The sequence below is a fragment of the Magnolia sinica genome, chromosome 6, assembly GCF_029962835.1.
Source record: "Magnolia sinica isolate HGM2019 chromosome 6, MsV1, whole genome shotgun sequence".
Taxonomy (NCBI): Eukaryota; Viridiplantae; Streptophyta; class Magnoliopsida; order Magnoliales; family Magnoliaceae; genus Magnolia; species Magnolia sinica.
Genome location: NC_080578.1, coordinates 10,469,455 through 10,488,258, shown reverse-complemented (window position 1 = coordinate 10,488,258; position 18,804 = coordinate 10,469,455). Strand labels below are relative to the sequence as shown.

General features: G+C 38.4%; 1 protein-coding gene across 1 annotated transcript; it reads right to left on the bottom strand.

The window, feature by feature from the left end:
• Positions 1-275: 275 nt before the first annotated feature.
• On the bottom strand, positions 276-17,169 carry LOC131248241 (autophagy-related protein 3). The gene is made up of 10 exons (XM_058248413.1): positions 16,818-17,169; positions 16,005-16,075; positions 10,131-10,247; positions 9,791-9,957; positions 8,531-8,616; positions 7,386-7,437; positions 6,482-6,547; positions 4,798-4,925; positions 1,910-2,012; positions 276-728 (listed from the first exon to the last, which is right to left on the bottom strand). Exons 1-9 carry the CDS (start codon positions 16,976-16,978, stop codon positions 1,916-1,918), a joined length of 945 nt encoding a protein of 314 aa, XP_058104396.1. The 5' UTR covers positions 16,979-17,169; the 3' UTR covers positions 276-728; positions 1,910-1,915.
• Between the last annotated feature and the right edge of the window lie 1,635 nt (positions 17,170-18,804).

Below are 18,804 nucleotides of genomic sequence, written 5' to 3'. Positions count from 1 at the left end.
AATGTATGGTACCTAAAAATTACGGCACCTTGCCTGTAGGTGATCAGTTCTCAATTTAAAATGCAAATTGCAATGCTCAACCCAAGAGTTTTGAAATTGCTCAGTAAGCTCAGGTTTTCAGTTTGTACACGTGGAATGGTTCATCCCTGCTGTTGCTGTGATTGGACCCACTTTGGATGGCTCTCATGCGCCAAATTCCCAGATGGGAAGATCCAACCCTCCAGTACATCTCCAGAGTTAAGAAAGAAAACGGAACATCCCATCCAACAAGAAAATGTAATAAACAAATAAATAATCAACCGATATGATCTTCCAATACGGGGATTTGTGGTACATGGATCATACACAATGGGTTCCTTCATATCAATAGCTTGAATCACTGAAACATGGGCCCACTTGTACAAACTATAAATCTCAGCATAACTTAAACATACCTTGGAGTTAAAATGGCTTATTATTAGTGCCCCATTGCACAAGCCTTGCACACATGATATAACAGCCATTGCCATGAGAGAGATATTAGCAGCAACACCATGAAAAGACTTGAGGTACAACAGGCATTATGACCAACACACTTCTGACAGATTTTTATGTGTTTCGATGTTTCAGATTTGTTATATACAAGGAGTAAGAAATTATGGGTGATGGTGAAGACACCAGAAGCAGCTGCATAGCTTTGTCCATATTCTTCTTTTGAAGAAAGACAGCAATTTCACTTTCACCCAATACTGCAGAAGAGAACGAAACATGGAATTGGGAAACTATTATGAACTGTAAAGCAATATCTGCATCCAATGGCGATAATATCCAACCAAAAGACAGTTTAACATATAACATCAAACAGCTGACCTCAAACTTGAGGGGGATAAAAATTTTATAGTAAGAGCTTTGCTAAGCCCACAAGCTTGCTGCTGATGTACACGCAACCACGTACGTCAGCCTGGCAGACAGGTGCCATTCATCAGGTGAGTGTGCAGATTTTCTTGCCGGAAATAAGTGTTCCACTCATCAAGCGTGCCATTTTACTAGAAATAGGTGAATGGATTGGAAAATTTCAGTCATGTTTTTCACAGACACTACATTTGGTAAATTGTGATCACCTGACTAGTGGGCTCACTTGATTCTTGGGCCCAGGCATCAACATAGTGGTACCCGGCATGTGTGGTGTGCATATGAGCAGCCTTGTACATGTGTGTGGGCCAAGCAAAGCACTTATGGTAAATAGATGATAGAAGTAGATAACAGGAACTGTAAGGCATCATCACCATCATCACCTAAGCCTTATCCCAACTAATTTGGGTCAGTTATATGAATCCTGTTCACCATTCCACTCCACCCGCATCCTTTTGGCCTTCCCCTTGCCCTTTTAGAGCCTTCAACTCATATCAACTTGCTCTTAACCTGCACAGTTCTTGGTCTCCGTCACACATGACCAAACCATCTGTCTACCTTCCCTCATCTTATTACCTATTGGTGCCACACCTAGATTCGCTCAGATGCATTCATTTCTATTTCTATCCTTCCTCATCTTGCCACTCATCCATCGCAACATCCTCATTTCAGCGATCCATCTCAACATCATCCTCATTTCAGCTACGCTCATTCTATGAACATGTTCTTCCTTAACCGTTATGTAAAGCAGAGACAAAACGGAGCAAATCTCCAATCTGCTTAACATGGTTTCAGAGAAGCCCATATGCAGAATTACACATCAAACGTAAAGCAGACACGACAAGTTATGTAAAGAAGCCATCATAATTAAGAATAAAGAAAATCACTCTAAAGCTTCTTTCATAACATGTGATAATACAGAGAGGCTATCCCATCCCAACATGCAGATCCACCAATAATCAGTGATTAGAGAGATAAATAGTGATTGGGGAAAAATAATACGGTTATTCAGGCTTACCTCTAATTAGTGGCTGGAGCTACCAAGGTCAAAGTCCATGGTGTAGTCATATTCAATTGTTGGAATTACAGATGCCACAAATTTCAAGAACAAGAAGAGGTACCTGCAAAAAAGTGGAGACAAGAGTTCAACAAAGTGGAGAATTCTCAAAATCAATGTAGCATTAGAAGTGACCAAACAAACAGCATCAAATTGCATCATTTCACAACAAGCATATCAACTAACAAACAAGGATCCTTACTCTTGCTCGGGTGGTAGACTCCCAGGAGTTTCAACACCTGGCCAAGGGTTCGAGTATCCATAGGTGGTGAAATTCCACTAGCGTGAGTGTGTGGGGTGTGTGTGCGTGTGTAAATAAAAAATAACAAACAACAACTGGATTTCTATAGCAAGGTCACTTCAGTTCATCTAATCATGTGTCTGGCCCATTGAGCAGCTATGTTGGAAGAGGCTCAGTTTATCTTTCCTTGTTTTACAGCATTGGTATGTACCATCTACATAGTCTTGCAAACTGCTAACTAGACAATTGTCCTTATTGTATGCTTTCTGGAATTAATATCCCCAAAACAATACACCACTCAATGTTATCAATACCAGTACGTGTACGGTTTTCTGTATTATGTGTCTGACACCTGACATCAGTGTCTACATCTGACATGCATTAGTGTCATAAGAGGCTTAACATGCACCTTCACACACAACCACACATACCAACCTGGGAAGTGTAGGAGATCCTAGCAGTATAGCAGGTGGGACCCTCTGTATAGATGATCTGGACAAACACTCGGGCTATTCCATTATCAAGTAGGTTACATGTGAAAATTTTATGGACGGCCTAAAGAAATTGCAAGATATATTTAGATCATCCATTGTTTTTGTACATATTTGCACTATCTGATAGTTGAACAACGGACTTTTTGGCCAAATGATCTGTGTTCGTACCACCTGCTACACAGCTCAGATATCCTAAACACATGCAAGTTTGGCACTTGTTGCTATGTGTGGAGGAGCATATGTTAGCAAACCTCATGTCTAAGCTACATGGCCAGAACAACACAATGGTGTTAATAATAATATAAAGAAAGCACCAAAGAGGCAGCTCAGAGTGGCTGGGAAAGGAATGCATACAAATTCCTACCTCCACATGATAGAAATGTAGAAAACCCGTGCATAGCATGTGACAATAGACCCGTATACAATTTCAAATTATCAATTCAAAGATTGCACTTATGAACCTGGTTAAATAATTAACAGAAGTGAGAAACAGATTAGATTCCCAGATGTTGCAATCATGTGGCAGGCTTCTCTTATGTTCTGACACTCAAGTTCAGGGTCTCAATTAACATCCAGCAGAAACAACCCCCGGCTAATCCAAACCTCATAGACATCGGGAACTGCCCCATCCTATACTCTTCTTTATGAAGGGCATTGGAAGCCCCAATAACAACATCCCTACCACCCTTATGCTCAAGGATTGAACACCCACATCTTCTCCCCTGCTCCAAAAAGACCTGATTAGCCTTAAACCAAGGATCTGAAGTCTCAACTTAACCTCGTGTACCACGTGCTTCTTAAGGAGATCTTTAAGCAAAATCTTGAGCTTTACAAACCTTACTTTTCATGCTAGTCAATAAAATTGATACTGTACATTGAATAGCACTTGTGTTATAAAGTTTATAACTGCCAATACTGGATAGTTCAGCATAAAATTCAATAAATTTGATAAATTAATATATGGGCCTGCTCTCTCTTCCTTGTCCTGGCCCCCTTAACCATTTACCTTCTTGTACGATTGCTTTTTGAAATGATGCTTGTATTTCTAAAATCATCGGTTCCCCCTTACAATAACAGCTACATTCCATAAAACAAAGCCAATCATCCCATGGCCCTATATTTTGTAGTTTTATGCTTCTTTCTTGCTTTTTGAGGAGGCATAATTGTCTGGCATATAATGGTCATAACATATAATTTTAAACAAAAACTAAAATAAAAATAGCAAAATAAGATGGAAAAAAATTATTTCCTATGGAACTCCAAAAATCCTTTTTTTTTCTTCTTCTTCTTATTTTTATTTATTTATTATATTTTTTATTTTTTTTTGAAGATTTGAAATATTTTATTGCAAAAAGATAACAAAAGCTATAAAAAAGGAAGGGAATCCCTAATGACAAGACTATGGATCTCCCTTTTTAGCTAAATCAAACTCCAAAATGCCTTCTGTGCATGCATCCCTCCACCCATACCTGTTTTTCACATCTGACAACTGAAGCGAGCACCGTTATGCACCAATTCTAAAAGGGAACTGATATCTCATCCCTAGTTTTGGTGGAGACACCCCTGCTTTTCTTTCTTTTCTCCAAGATGAGAACTCACAAAATGAGTGCAACTATAAAAGGTACAGGTGCAAGGTATTCAAAATCGGTTATGTAATGGCTGTAATGGCCGTTATGTAATAGCAACGGTCATAACCGTTACGCATTACGGGGTCGAAACGGCCGTAACAGAAAAACGGCCCCGTAACAGTCCAGTAACAGCATTTTTCAAAAAAATAAAAAACGGCCGATACGGGGGCTGTAACGGCCGTTACGGCCCGTATCATAACGGTAACGGTGGTGGCCGTTACGGCCACCGTTACCGTTTTAGAACACCTTGTACAGGTGTAAATCTCAGTTCCCCAAAATAACCATATCAATTTTGATGTGTGGTTAGCTCCAGTTCTTTGTGTACTGCCTCTCATACTTGCACAATTTTGGTTGCATTTTAGTTATATTCATTGAAAAAAAAATACTGCAAAATGGAATTCACATGTTAAGTAAGAAACATTTCGGTGTAGAAGCAGACGAATATCCAGATAAGTAGGTAGGAATAAAAATAAAATAAAAAATTACTTGTCAACTTCTGGTTCAACTCCACGTGACATTAGAACATCAATGATCTTTTTCATCACAGCTCCATGTCGACATGGATGTACAGATGCATGCTTCCCAGGCAAATGAGGATGATCCTCAATGGTTACCTGTATTTGACAATAAAACAATGCAATCAGCTATAAATTCTTGACTAAACAAAAAGAATGCAAAATTAAGGTGTGGATAACAGGACAATACAAAAAAAACTGTATCAGCCCTGCAATGGACCATTACAGGGCTGTAATAGTTGTTACAGGTCATTTTTCTCCACAATGGCCATTTTGACCCTATAATGTGTAATGGTTCCCACTGTTATTGTTACGTAACGGCCGTTACAGCACCCCTTGCAAGTCATCTGAAGGTTCATGTATCCACAACAACAGCTTACCACCAAAAATAAAAAAAAATAAAAATAGCAGCATTGAATGTGGTAGATGGAAAGTTTTATGAGCCATAAATCTATGTGATACTATGACAAATTAGCTGATGTAAATGCCTTTTATGGGTTAATTTCACAATCAGTCACCCAGAATGGGTGATCAAAATCTACAAGAAAAGGGTATGTGAACTTCAAACTTCTGTATCCATGACCAAAAAAAAAAGAAAAGAAAACCTTTACTAGCAAAAAATTCTAGTTTTTTGTGAGTTTCCACATTTTGTTTTCTCTTTCTTCCTTTGTTTTCTTTTTTGCTTCTTTTTTTTTTAATCTTTTTTTGGAAATGCTTCCCATTTGAATATCTACCTAATTCAAATCAACGTGGTTTTTCTCTTTTCTCTTCTTTCCTTTTTTTTTTTTTTTTGAAAGGCAATGAAAATTTATTAAGAAAAAAGTGCTAAAAGCGCCAAAACAACAAACAGAGCCCACTCTATTGCAAATGACATCCCAGCCCCTTTACAAAAGAGAGTCAGCCAGAGTATTCAGATCACAGGCCCACTCTTTTACATATGACATAGTCCTCCCTAATAATAAAGAAGCCGAGATACTCTTATTCCTGAAATAACAATTATTTCGTTAGCCTGAAATAGACCACAAAAGCCTTGCTAGAATAGCTCCTTAATGGACAAGTTTCTTCATTGGCAATGGTTTGAGAGTAAGTTTTTGGGTTGACCCCTGGTTTGGAGATCATCCTCTCATCTCCTCCCAAAGTAGTGACTTTTGCATGGCTCATTGGAAGAATCAGGTGCTCATGATTGACAATTTTGGCAAAAGGGGAATGATCCTTCCCAATGTCTGCCTTTTGTAAAATCTGGGTTCACTTGAAACTGCATTTGTAGTCAAAACAAGGCTTTGAGAATCTGAAGGAGATCCCCAATCATCACTGTGATATCTTTTCCACGAAGATAACGAGAATTTAGTAAGGATTTCACTAACAAAATTGGAAGTTTGAAACAGCTAAGCCTCCCAAATCAAACCAAGTATTTAGCTTTCCACCTGAACATACCAATCCAGACCTTACCTCTCATAAAAGTGCAGGTTGGTGGAAATCATCAGCAAATATATAATGAGATAATGAAAAAGAAAAGCTTAGCGCTAACTGGAAATTGATATCTATTTCCAGAACATTGATAAATTGACAAATCTGATAAAGGTAAATTCTGAAGCCACTTTTCTATAACAAGAGCCACCCCATATGCAAGCAACTAGCCAGTTTAAGGACATCACCGTTTTGTGTGCATGGTCTTGACTGACATCTTCGAGTACGAGCTCTGGTTGTAAAGGCATCCTTGACTGCACAGAAAACCAAAAGGACTTCAATAAGAGCTGTATGCTTGAACAAGTCAAACAACCATATCTATTGATAATCCTCCCATGAAGTGATACCATCCCAGAGAACTTTCACTCAGTTATCAATAAAGATGAGGAGAAATGATTTTTGCTAAAAAGGACTCCTAATCATGCCAGTTGACCAAAACTTCAATCAAGGCACCGGAAATCCCCATATTTTACAATAAAAGAACTACCCCTTGTTTTTCTTAGATTTTCATATGACAAGAAATCAGTTGCTGTAATGTACTACAGACAGTTTTAGTGATTTCCAGAAACCGGTGAGTAATTAGTGTAAAGATAGCAGCAGTAGCATGTTGAAAAATATTCTTTTTTTGAAGGATGGTAATGACTCCAATCTCTAAAAGCTAGGATCTTCCTATTAATTATACTGAAATTCTGTAAATCAAACTATAACAAAACAGACTTCGACCAAAGCCAAAATACTCGCAGGAGAATGTAAGAACAAACAACAAACTTTAGAAAGCCAAATTACAGAGAATGACATGACAATGAAATCTTTGGAATGTGTTTTCTTTCCATACAAACTTGGGGATGGTGCATCTCATGCCCAAAAGATCGGGTGTAGTTGGCCTTGGCCGTGCAATTTGACAAGGTAATCTATTGATTCCGTTCACAGTAATTTGGAAGGAATCTGCACCTAGTAAACTAAAAGAACATAGGAATTTCAAAAGGTGGCACTATCTGAAAACAAATCATTCTGTTACTTCTAATGAACCCACATATATTGAAAGATGAAAATAGATGGAAAAACATAATTAAGCTGGAACTGCAGAGCTACCTCATCATATCCAGTAAGCCACACACGAGGAGTTTGATAATATTTGTCATACCTGAGAAAGAAGCACTACGTCAGTCCTTTTGGTAAGCACAAGAATTTCAGTAATGTGAAAAGAAAACTAAAGCTGTCTCAAAACCTAGGTACATTTCTGGCTTTCAGAAAATCATTGTGCATGTAAAAATACCAGACAAAGTTAGGGCCTGTTTGATTTTTGGGCTCAACTGTAATTACCATGTAAATGGGTAATAATTATTTACCTAGGTAATTACTACATCTTTCCCAATGCAGATGTGAGAACTTACTTTTTTAACACTTAAATTGAGAAATTTACTATATCGATGTGGGGCCCACCGTGATGTATGTGACGTATCCACACCGCTCATTTGTTATGCTAGCTGAATTTAGGGCATGAGCAAAAAAATGGGGTAGATCCAAAGCTCAAGTGGACCACACCATAGAAAACAACGTGAATCGAACACCTACCATTAAAAACTTTTTGGGGCCTTTAAAAGTTTTGGATAAAGCTGATATTTGTGTTTTCCCTTATCCATGTCTATGTGACCTTATGAACGGGTTAGATGATGAAATAACCTCAATGTGGGCCCAATGAAGGAAATAACTTTCAACGGTATACGAATTAAGGCCATTGTTTCCTTTCGTGTGGGCCATTTGAGTGTTGGATCTGTCTCATTTTTTGCCTCATCCCCAAAATGTTACAATAAAATAGATGGATGGTGTGGATATATCATATACATTACAGTGGGGTCCACATATTTAAGTCAACACTTTTGTATCGCTTTTCGAGGTGGAATTACTCTCACCTTTTCAAACGAGGTGAAAAAGTAATAATTACTTATTTACCGTGATTTAAATGTATCATGGAAAATCAAACAGGCCCTTTGTGTTAAGGTGTAACATGATGAACACAGAATTACAATAAAACCTAGATTCAAATACAATGTCAGATCCAGCATGTGGGCAGAGAATTTCATTGAGTTTGTATTTTATAAGGATAAATAATAGCCGCAATTAGGTAGATGTACTGAATAGCATTGGAGACAATATATGAAGTAAAAAAATAAAATGTAATAACTCTTATCTTCTAAGAAACTTAATTTTTTCCTCCAAAGAAAATAGTATCTTACGTGATGCTAACATCATATGTTCTGGTTCTCAGAATATTGTCGTCGTCGGGTTCTTGCTGAACAAAATATGTTGACTGAAGTGTTGCCTACATTGATTAAAAATCATAAAAAAATCACAAATATTATAAATCTCATCTTCGCAAATAGAGAAGCAAACAGCAACCCATGACTGGCACAAATCAGAAACTTGTAAGTGCATGAAGACTGAATCCATATTGCAAATCCTATGAAAACAAGTAAAGGAAGCAGAGGACAGGATTAATGAAAGACAATCCGTGCCGGTCACTATAATGAGAAAATGGGAACCTAATTCCTGAAGTGAGATGTTAAGAAGTGATAAGAAACAGAAGCAAACATTGCATACCCTAAAAAAATATGAGAGAGCAACAGCTAAGAAGTGATAAGAAACACACACAAGCACATGAAAATGAGTGTGAAATGAATCATGATGGAAAATCTAATGGATGTGTTTCTTGTGACGCTTCTCATGTTCCCCATGCATCTACACCAGTATCCTATGTGTTTCCCCAGAATTTCATTTCGAGGAAACAAAATAGAACCTTAGACAGTTAGTGCACTAGGAAAAAAAAAAAAAAAACTAACCATCTCAAGGTAAAGAATGACCTCAGTACAAGGAGAATTTTTGTCTGCGAGTAATTCTGCTGACATGTAATTTGGACATGGTCCAGATACAGACTTACAGTAACCATAATGAAGAATGAGCACCTTCAGTTTCACATACAGCAATACAATCAGAGGAAGAGTAGCAAAGTTATATACACCATCAGATTAAAGACTAAAGTCTGAGAACCATTAGTTCCCTTAATCTCAGTGCATGCTAATTTTTAATACCCTGCTATGCATGCTTCATATATTATGATATCATTAACCTGCTCCTCTAGACCATGTAATGATTACTAAATTGCTAATCCAGACCACGTAATGATTAACTGGTGCTTCTCCAGACCATGCAATATTACCATGTAACTCTACACAACTCTAGTTACAAAACCGGCCAAACGCAATGGATTTCCCATCTTTGTGGAGGTGAATAACTTAAGGGTACATAGGGGCACAACTGCACAAGCTATATTCCAAAAATCGACACTTGCCAAGAGACATGACGCTGTTCAGACACCATCAATCAATATTACACTTCAAACACAAAAAACAAAAGTTAAGCATATACAGTTTCACATCTTGAACAACTGTGAATTAAATTTCAGTTTACAAGTTACAACTACACAGATAGAAACTTACTGGATCTGTCTCCAGAAGGTTTCCAGAGTCTTCATACTCTGCCATGTCAGGTATATCTTCTTCCTCATTGCCACCAAAATATGAAGAGATGGATTGAATAGGCCGGCTCTTGCTGATTTCAAGAGTCTCCATGGAAGGCAAATTCTCCTCTTCATCAGACTTAGTTTCTGGAGAAGGAGAATATAAGAGAGATATTATCATTCCCAAAGTCAGATCACTGTTGAGTAGAGTAGGTTATGCTCATCATACTGTCGAGTTCTTAAATCACCACCAGTTTTTCTACAAACTACTTCAGGTTATATGCTTACATTTCCACATACAACTTCAGAAGAAGATATACCTTTTGGTTTCCCGTGTGTTGCCAACCAGCCATCATTATCATCATTATCAAGAAGCACTTCCCCTCCAGCAGCTTCATATTCTTCTTCTACGGAAATGGCTCTCCTTAGACAAGGCACTGAAAAGAAAGTACAACAAGCCAAAATTCAGGAAGCAACTGAATCAAAAATTTTATTTTCTACTCAGGTTCATAGCCTGAGTAGCTCCAATAGGTAATAAGATGAGGGAAAGTAAAGTTAGATGGTTTTCCCGTGTGCTATGGAGACCAAGAACTGCCCCAGTTAGGAGAAAGTTGGTTCAAGCTGAAGGCTATAAAAGGGAAAGGGGATCTCACAAAAAAAAAAAAAAAAAAAAGAAGGGAAAAACGATGGCCCAAAAGGACATAGGCCAATGTAGTAACAGAAGATAAGACCTATGGTTTAACCAAGGATATGGAGCTTGATAGAATGGGATGGCAGAACAGTATTTGTGTAGCTGACCCCAATTAATTGGAATAAGGTTCCAAGTCCTTGGGAAAGGTGACTGAATGTGTTTTTGGGAAGACCCCTGGTGCGGGTCCTCCCCTCTCAAATATTCCTTCCTCTCCCTTGCTTATCGAAGCATTCGTAAGGACATTTTGGTGTCGAATTGCTTCTTGGGGTCCAGAGATTTGGTGTCTGAACCACTCTGCTAAGGAGGAACCTATCTGACGAGGAATTTTTGGACCTTACGTCTCTCCTTTTGCGCCTGCAGGGGCTGTTTCCTTCGGAAGAAGACGACTCTCTTTCTTGTAAACTATCAAGCTCGGGCGCCTTATCAGTTAAATCCTTTTACAATCATCCTGCTTCAGTTGGCTCGTCAGGTCTCACCAGTCATACGGGGAAGATCTAGTCTTATGAAGCCCCTCTAAAGGTGGCTGCTTTTGGTTGGCTCCTTGGGAGGAATCATATTCTCACTATCGATAATCTCCAAAAAAGGGGCATGGTTATGCCCAATGCTTGCAGCCTCTGTCTCCAAGAAGAAGAATTTGTCAATCACCTTTCCATTCATTGTTGTTTTTTTGCTTGAAAATTTAGTCTCATCCCATGCAAATGGCTGGGGTTTATTGGGTTATGCCAGAAGATGTGGAAGGCCCATTTTGTTCATGGCCACTGCAAAGAAGGGTCCTTGCAGGTACGAAGAAATAACGTGTAGCATATAGCGTGGCGTTTGGCCCTCTATAGCATGTAGCGTAAGCTACACAATCCTTAATATTTTTATTAAAATAATAGAAAATATGATCAAATTTACAAAATGTATAATTTCTATGAGTTCTTGAGTACGAATCTAGATCATCAACCATATATTTCCATGCAAAATCTCTCTCTCTCTCACTTGTATCTAAGGTGTCCCGTATCGGTATCGGTTGGCGTAACGGTGCCCTCCGAAACCGATACGGATACGGGGCATAACGGCGATACGGAGGCGTAACGGCCCGTAACGGTGCAATTTTTTTTTTTACTAAAAAAATATGAAAAAATATGGATTAAATCCGAAATATTCTAAGCATTCCAAATATGCATTCATTTATAAATTGGAACATGTTTATAGTGGTGTAACGGTCCACTCTTTGGTAAGAAGTTGTATCGGACTGTCTGATTAATTTTTTAACCAGGTAATTTGAATTTGACTACAAAATTCATATATTTAATTTTTTAAATATGTAATTTATATACTTAACAACTTGATATCATTTCTCCCAATAGTTCTTTAAAAAAATGAAATTAAATTTAGGTAGATGGCGTTGCCAATTTGGGACTGACTTGGAGGACCAATCTATTCTCCAAATCAGCCTCAAATTCATGCCATTTATTGTGATTATCCCACTTATAAATTGGTGGACATTTATTGGATAGTGAATCATAAAAAAAAATAAAAAATCAAAAGGCCCTATTTTAAAAAATAAAAGTTCACAAATTAATAATTAAAACTATTCAAATAATTTGATTTTGGCATTGTGAGTTAGCAATTGCAGTCCATAATTTAATTGTCAAATTTCAAGTTAATATATGTCTCGTGTACAATTTTTTAAAGCTTGAATTATGAGGGACTCGGATGTAAAGTGCAGCACACGTGTCAAAGTTTTTTGGGCCTAACCCGTGATGAATGTGTTATATCTACACCATCCATCTATTTTGCCAAATAATTTTAGGGCATGAGCCCAAAAATGAGGCACATCCAAAGCTCAGGTAGATTGCACCATAAGAAACAACAATAATTAAACGTTCACCGTTAAAAATTTATTGGGGGCTAGAAAAGTTTTAGATCAAGTTGACATGTGTGTTTTCCCTTCATCCACGTCAATGTGACCCAATTAACAGGTTAGATTGAAAATAAACATTACAGTGGACTTTAAGTAATTTTTAATGATGAGCATTCTATAACCATTATTTTCTATAGTGTGGTCCACCTGAGATTTGGATATTATTAATTTTTTGAATCCTTACTTAAAATGACGTGGCAAAATGGATGGACGGTACAGGTAAAATATATACATTACGGGGGCCCAATAAACATTACCGTGCGCCCTACGAATTAATTGTGAAAATCATTATCTTTGCTGCTATTTTTGGCGTGGTCCACATAATCTCTGGATATAATTTATTTTTTGGCTGGTGCTCTCAAATGATCTCTGAAAATAGATGAACGGTGTAGATGTGATAAATACATCAACGTGGAGCCGATATAACTTTGATCTCCTTTGAACCGTTCGTACAACTCGGAGCTCGAGGAGTGTCAGCGCTCGTCTTCGCATGACACGTACCTACCGCTGCTGGAAATAAAAAAAAAAAAAAAAGAGAGAGAGGGAAACGAAAAGAAAAAACAGAGGGAAAGAAAAGACAAAAAGAGGGAAAGGGGGAAAGAAGAGATTGAGAGAGAGAGAGGAAGAAGAAGAAGGAGAGAGAGAGAGAGAGAGAGAGGAAGAAGAAGAAGAAGAAGAAGAAGAAGGAGAAGAAGAAGAAGAAGAAGAAGAAGAAGAAGAAGAAGAAGAAGAAGAAGAGAAGAAGAAGAAGAGAAGAAAGCAAACAGGGTAAGGTTTTTTTTTGTTGTTTTTTTCAGGCAGCTGTGTGTTAGTCGCGTAACGGCCGTTACGGTCACAGAAATCCGTAACGGCCGTTTCGACCAAACGCGTAACGGGTCCCACCGTTATCGTTACGTATCGGCCGTACGGCCGATACGTAACCGATTTGGGATACCCCTCTCTCTCTCTCTCTCTCTCTCTCTCTCTCTCTCTCTCTCTCTACCTTTAGACATCTCTAAGTGTGACTTCTTCTTTGTTATTGAAATGCCACAAATTCATGATATAGACTACAATCTGGATGGTCCGGATTGATCTAAGTGCTCTATCTATGATATGGACCACAATTTGGACGGTCTGGATTAGTTTAATGCAGTGCCATGTGTCATAGGCATAAGTCATCACCATTTTAAAATAGGTGTTAAACTAAAATAGAAAACACACTTAAAAAATGAGATTTCAGGTAGCTTGCGCTATCCACACTACGCTACATGTAGCATATGCTACATGCATTGTAGCTTACACTACTAAGGAATTACGCTACTTGCGTACGCTATGTAGTGTTTTCACTAAGCTACGCTACAGCGCTACTGAAAACACTGGAAGTGATGGATCTTAATTCTTGTAGTCGTCTAGTCCATCTGGCTCGAGAGAAACAATCGGTATTTCAATAATTTGAGAATTTCCGAGGCTGGGACCTTTAGCAAAGTCCTAATTTTGTTCAGGGATTAGGCTCCTTAGGAGTGGTGCTTCTCTTTGGGGGTTTTACCAGCCAGGGGGCTGGGGTTGCATAGTTTTTGTTTTTTCTTTGTTTTTTCCTTTTTGTTTTGCTTCCCTTGTTGTGTTGTTGGTCTTCTTGTTTTGTCTTAATAAAATTTCATCTTTAAATAAAAGGATGATGATGAATCAGGGTCACAATCTGAATATATGGGCAGCATAATATTCCTTCTGACTAAAAGAAAACGTTAAAATATCAGTATGTTGAACTCCTTAGGCTGATACTCAATTACAATATCCACCAAAATTTAAAAAGAACAGAAGAATGTGTACCAACCTAGAGTGGTAGTTTGAGTATTAGCAAAGAGGGTGGATTGAAACACACCACCGTTATTAGGTGGATGTGTACAAACCTAGAGTGAAAATCAGAGTATTAGGAATCTATTGCGAACACCCACCACGTGGTGAATAAATCATGGTGTGCAATCGTTACAGTGCCCTAAACTTTTCAAACGACATCCTCAGGAAAATTATGAGATGAATGGCCAACTCCAGCACAAGGATGGAAGGATATGGAAGTCTTTGGGATCTACCATGTGAATGGTTGGAAATTCACTTTCAACGTTTTCTCATGCCAAGTACAGCTTAGAGTTAGAACGCCTACCACGTCCTGCTTTGGAATGACATCAGTAAAGGTGATTTAGTCCCCTCTTCTCAGTTCCTCATAGTAGAGCCCTGTGTCCATGCAGACTAATACATGATTATTTGGAAACAGCTAGAAGGCATCTGGTTTAGGTCCTTATGCAGGGGGAACTATTAATTTGGGCAAAAGAACCAAAGTACAAATTATGTCAAAAGAATGAAAAACTCCAGTTTTGAGAGTCCAAGTTAGATAAAGGGGAAAAATGTTTCAAATACAGGCTACAGCAGCAATGTTGCTGAAAGAAAAAGCACATTCAAACCCTTGAACATTACCAAGACTAGGTTGAGGACCATAACATTGCAAAGGCAGGTAAGAGAAGGATATAGACTGGAGATGTTCAGATGTCCTCATGTTATACTACACAGTTAAGATATATGCAAAGACGCCATTCCTCAGCTTCAAGTGCCACTCACAAAATCAGCTAAAATATCCTAATAAAGTCAATGCCTTACTAAGGGTCATTGTTCAGAGTAATGTTATCAAAATATCCGCGATATTATCTGTATCTCCAGCTCAGCGATTTCGATAACATTGGCAGTCATACCGATATTACTACTAGTATAAAAAATTCAGGGTATCGGCAATGTATCGCTAATTGTTGCTGATGTATCGCCAATATTTTTTTGTGTGTAAATTCCAGGTGTCGCTTGTCTCACCAATTTATCGATATCGCCAATATTTTCGATTGGATAAATTCCAGATGTCGCTTGTATTGCCAGTGTATTGATGCTTGATAATATCACCAATGTATCAGTATTGCTAAAAAATTGTTTATTAAAAAATCTCCATTTCTTTTTTTTTTTATGGGTGCATGATTGTATGCAGCGTTCAAATTGTCGATGACAATATTGATAATATCACGATATTATCATTATCGTAACATGAGTGATATCAAGATCATAGTCTATCGTTTCCTTTCTAGTTGTCGACAAATTCCCTCCGAAATATCGTGTGTTGTCAATATTTTGAAATATCAATGGTTGTCTGAATGAAAGGTTGGATGGTTGGATGGATAGATGGGATGGATGGGATGGTTGGACTGATTTCTTACAGAGACACATGCTTTTAGGCCTCATTAAATGGAAACTCATTATGTACGCATTCTTTTTGCAATTTTTTTATTTTTATTTTTTAAATTCCTAAACATGCAAATATGTGCATTTTAGAATCTTTTGAAGTTTCACTGAAAAATTCCATCACTTTCCCCATGTTTCCCTGCATTTCCTATCATCGGTGATATTATCAACAATATCAATATTGTTTCCGCATACCTATGTAGTGAAACTTGTAGCAATGCCAATACTTTGAACACTGCTAAGGGTGCATTTGGTTGCACCAAATATTATGAATAAATATACACACACACACACACACGATAAACAAAATGATATGTTAAGCTTGAAATTAAGTTCCTTTACCGTTTCTAGTAATCAAGAACTGTTTATCAGCAGGTAAGTAGGGCTTCCTCTTGCTAGGCTCTCCCGATTCCCTGATACACCAAATGAACATTGTTACTAGTATGAAAAATGGATTCCTGATCCAGTACAATGATACTTATAATGTGATCCATCCAAAAACAGGACACATGACATAGCAGTCCGCTTATTAGCACTGTCCATCTAAAAAAATCGCCATGATCTAAATGGTCCAATTGGAGGACCTTTTGATTGAATGCGACGTTGCTGATATTAGTTCAGCATCCATTTTTACGTCATCGACTGTAGAGTTACGAACGTCCAATTATGATTTTTGTTGGGTTGTGGTCCACCCATGGCAGGGCACACGTGTTCACATCACCACATTCAATGAACCAGACACAACAAACTTCTGCTCCTCGCTTATCTAAAAGGAAACGCACGCAATAACAGACTACAATTCCCGAATTCATAGAAGGTGTAGAACATAGTATCTATGTAGAAACTAATACAGGAAGATAATCACAACCACCTATCCAAATCCCAGATCATAACCCCTGCAAAATCAAGAGGAGAAGAAATCATCTAAGAGACTACAACATTCCTTCCTTAGAATTCAGTCAAATAAGAACAATTCCAGCAGCGATTCGACCATCGCCCATTCATAATCATCTCAATCCCCCAAAAAAATGAACTGGAATACATCTTGAGATGACAATTCAAGAAAAAGAGAGCAGATTCCCCGCACGATTGGCATCAGATAACACATGGAAAGATGGGAAGAGATCAGAGGAGAGAAGGGGATCGGGGACTTACCAGGACCAGGTAGGGCATTTGGAGACGAGATTATCACCAGCAATGACAAATTCCGTGATGCTGAGGACGCCTTTCTCCTTGAAAGCGGAGACGGTGCGTGGGCCCGTAATTCTCTCGACGGTCCCTTTGAAAGCTTCGTGAAGCTTCTGAGACAGGACCATATCTCTACCTCTTTCCTCTCGCAGGAGAAAAACGCTGGAAATATTTCGCGGGAGAGATCTCAAAGAGATTAGGTTTTCTTTGGTTTTATTCTTCTATGTAAGGGATTTCCTTTCTCCGACTCCCCTTTCGCTGTCTCCTCTTTCCGCTTCTGTAAAACGGACTTCTCCTGCTTGAAGAAAAGGGAGTCATTAAACTCAATGCCGAGGGAGGGAGTCTCCGAAGCGGATTAGCTGTTACCCGGGTCACAGTTCAGTGGGTGTTACACTTACCGTGAGAGGCTCACCTTGATGAATTTATTTCATATCCACGCCGTCCATACGTTTTTTAGTCTCATTTAAGGAAGTTAATACTAAAATTAATCATATCCAAATATTTGGTGGACCATAATACTGGAAAAATTAGTGAATGGATATTTAAAGATTTTTATACGCCACATAAGTTTTGGATCAAGCTAATATTTTTATTTTCCCTTCATCCAGTTCTTTTTGACATTATCAACGGGTTGGATGGAAAATAAAAATTATGTATCTGCTTGAAGTGGCCCTTGGAAATTTTTTAATAGCCATTGTTCAATCATCACTGTTTCTTGTGGAGTGGTCTACCTGAGATTTTTATATGCTTAATGTTTACGATCTTGCCTTAAAATGGGCTGGAAAAACGAATGGACGGCGTGGATATACAACATATCATCAAGGTGGGGCCTACGGTAAGGGTAACACACACAAAGCTGTTAACCTGTGATACCTAATCCGCGCCCAGGAGTCTCAGGGTTTAACACGCAATCAGAAAGAGGTCATTAAGTGGTAAACCGTCCAAAATTGTGGGGCCCACTTCAGATGGCCTGTAGAACTGAACTAAAATGGATTGAGTTTACTGGCTTGCGTGGACATTCAGCAGACGGTCAAAATAAAAGGTCATTGATGGCTCAAATCTATTAGAGATTAAAATTGTCCAATCTCAGTTTGGATTACCCATTGAAGTTGTTCTGGAGGGTTCAATTTAAGTCAGTGGCTGGACGTATGCAATTCCATAGTGCTTGAGTATCAACCACCACACTCCGGTAGATTATCAAATCACTCTCTCATTGGAATCTGAGGGTTCGTACGGTTGCACCCAGAAACTTCACCTGTTTTATATCGGAACCGCCCAAATCATGGGACGGGTTTGGGTCAGGTCGCAATGAAACCAAGCCTACCCATTACTAAACGGAGTAAGACTTTTTGAGGTGGGCTACTTGATCAATGTTTTGGATCTAGTTAATGATTAATAATTTGATCAGTCATACCGATGGCATACTTCATTACATCATATTAGTGGGCATGAGAGTTTCACATGGATTTTTAACAAATAAATAAATATAATAATAAAAACTCCTGTCTCCTGGTTTGTTATAAATAGTGACTCGATCTCCACACCTGCATGTGATCGTGTCATCCAAAGGTGTAAGGTGCGAAGAGCCAATCCGTCCAACTCTTGTTATGACTTCTCAAATAAGTATACAACTTTGCATCTGGTTATTTCGATTCTCGTAATATATGCATAGATAGATATCATATTCTGCATTTTGGATTACATCTGGTACGGATCCTTACTCTTGCTCCGGTGGTAGACTTTTAAGAGTTTCAACATCTGGTCAAGGGTTCGAGTATCCATAGGTGGTGCAATCTCACTACCGCGTGGCCACGCGTGGCTGAGTAGTGTGTGGGGGTGTGTGTGCGTGTGTAAAAATCTATGCATTTATCATGTCTTCCACCTCAGTCGGATTTAGGATGATTGAGATATTGGACAAACAATAATATAATCTTCAACGTGCACCTATAAGATT

Coding starts and splice junctions, on each gene's coding strand:
- LOC131248241 (XM_058248413.1), bottom strand. CDS start 16,978: ATGGTCCTGTCTCAGAAGCTTCACGAAGCTTTCAAAGGGACCGTCGAG. Junction 4,926..6,481: donor AAGACCATGCACACAAAACG/GTGATGTCCTTA, acceptor TGTCAAATACAG/GTAACCATTGAGGATCATCC. Junction 2,013..4,797: donor GTTGAACCAGAAGTTGACAA/GTAATTTTTTAT, acceptor ACTTTTTTGCAG/GTACCTCTTCTTGTTCTTGA.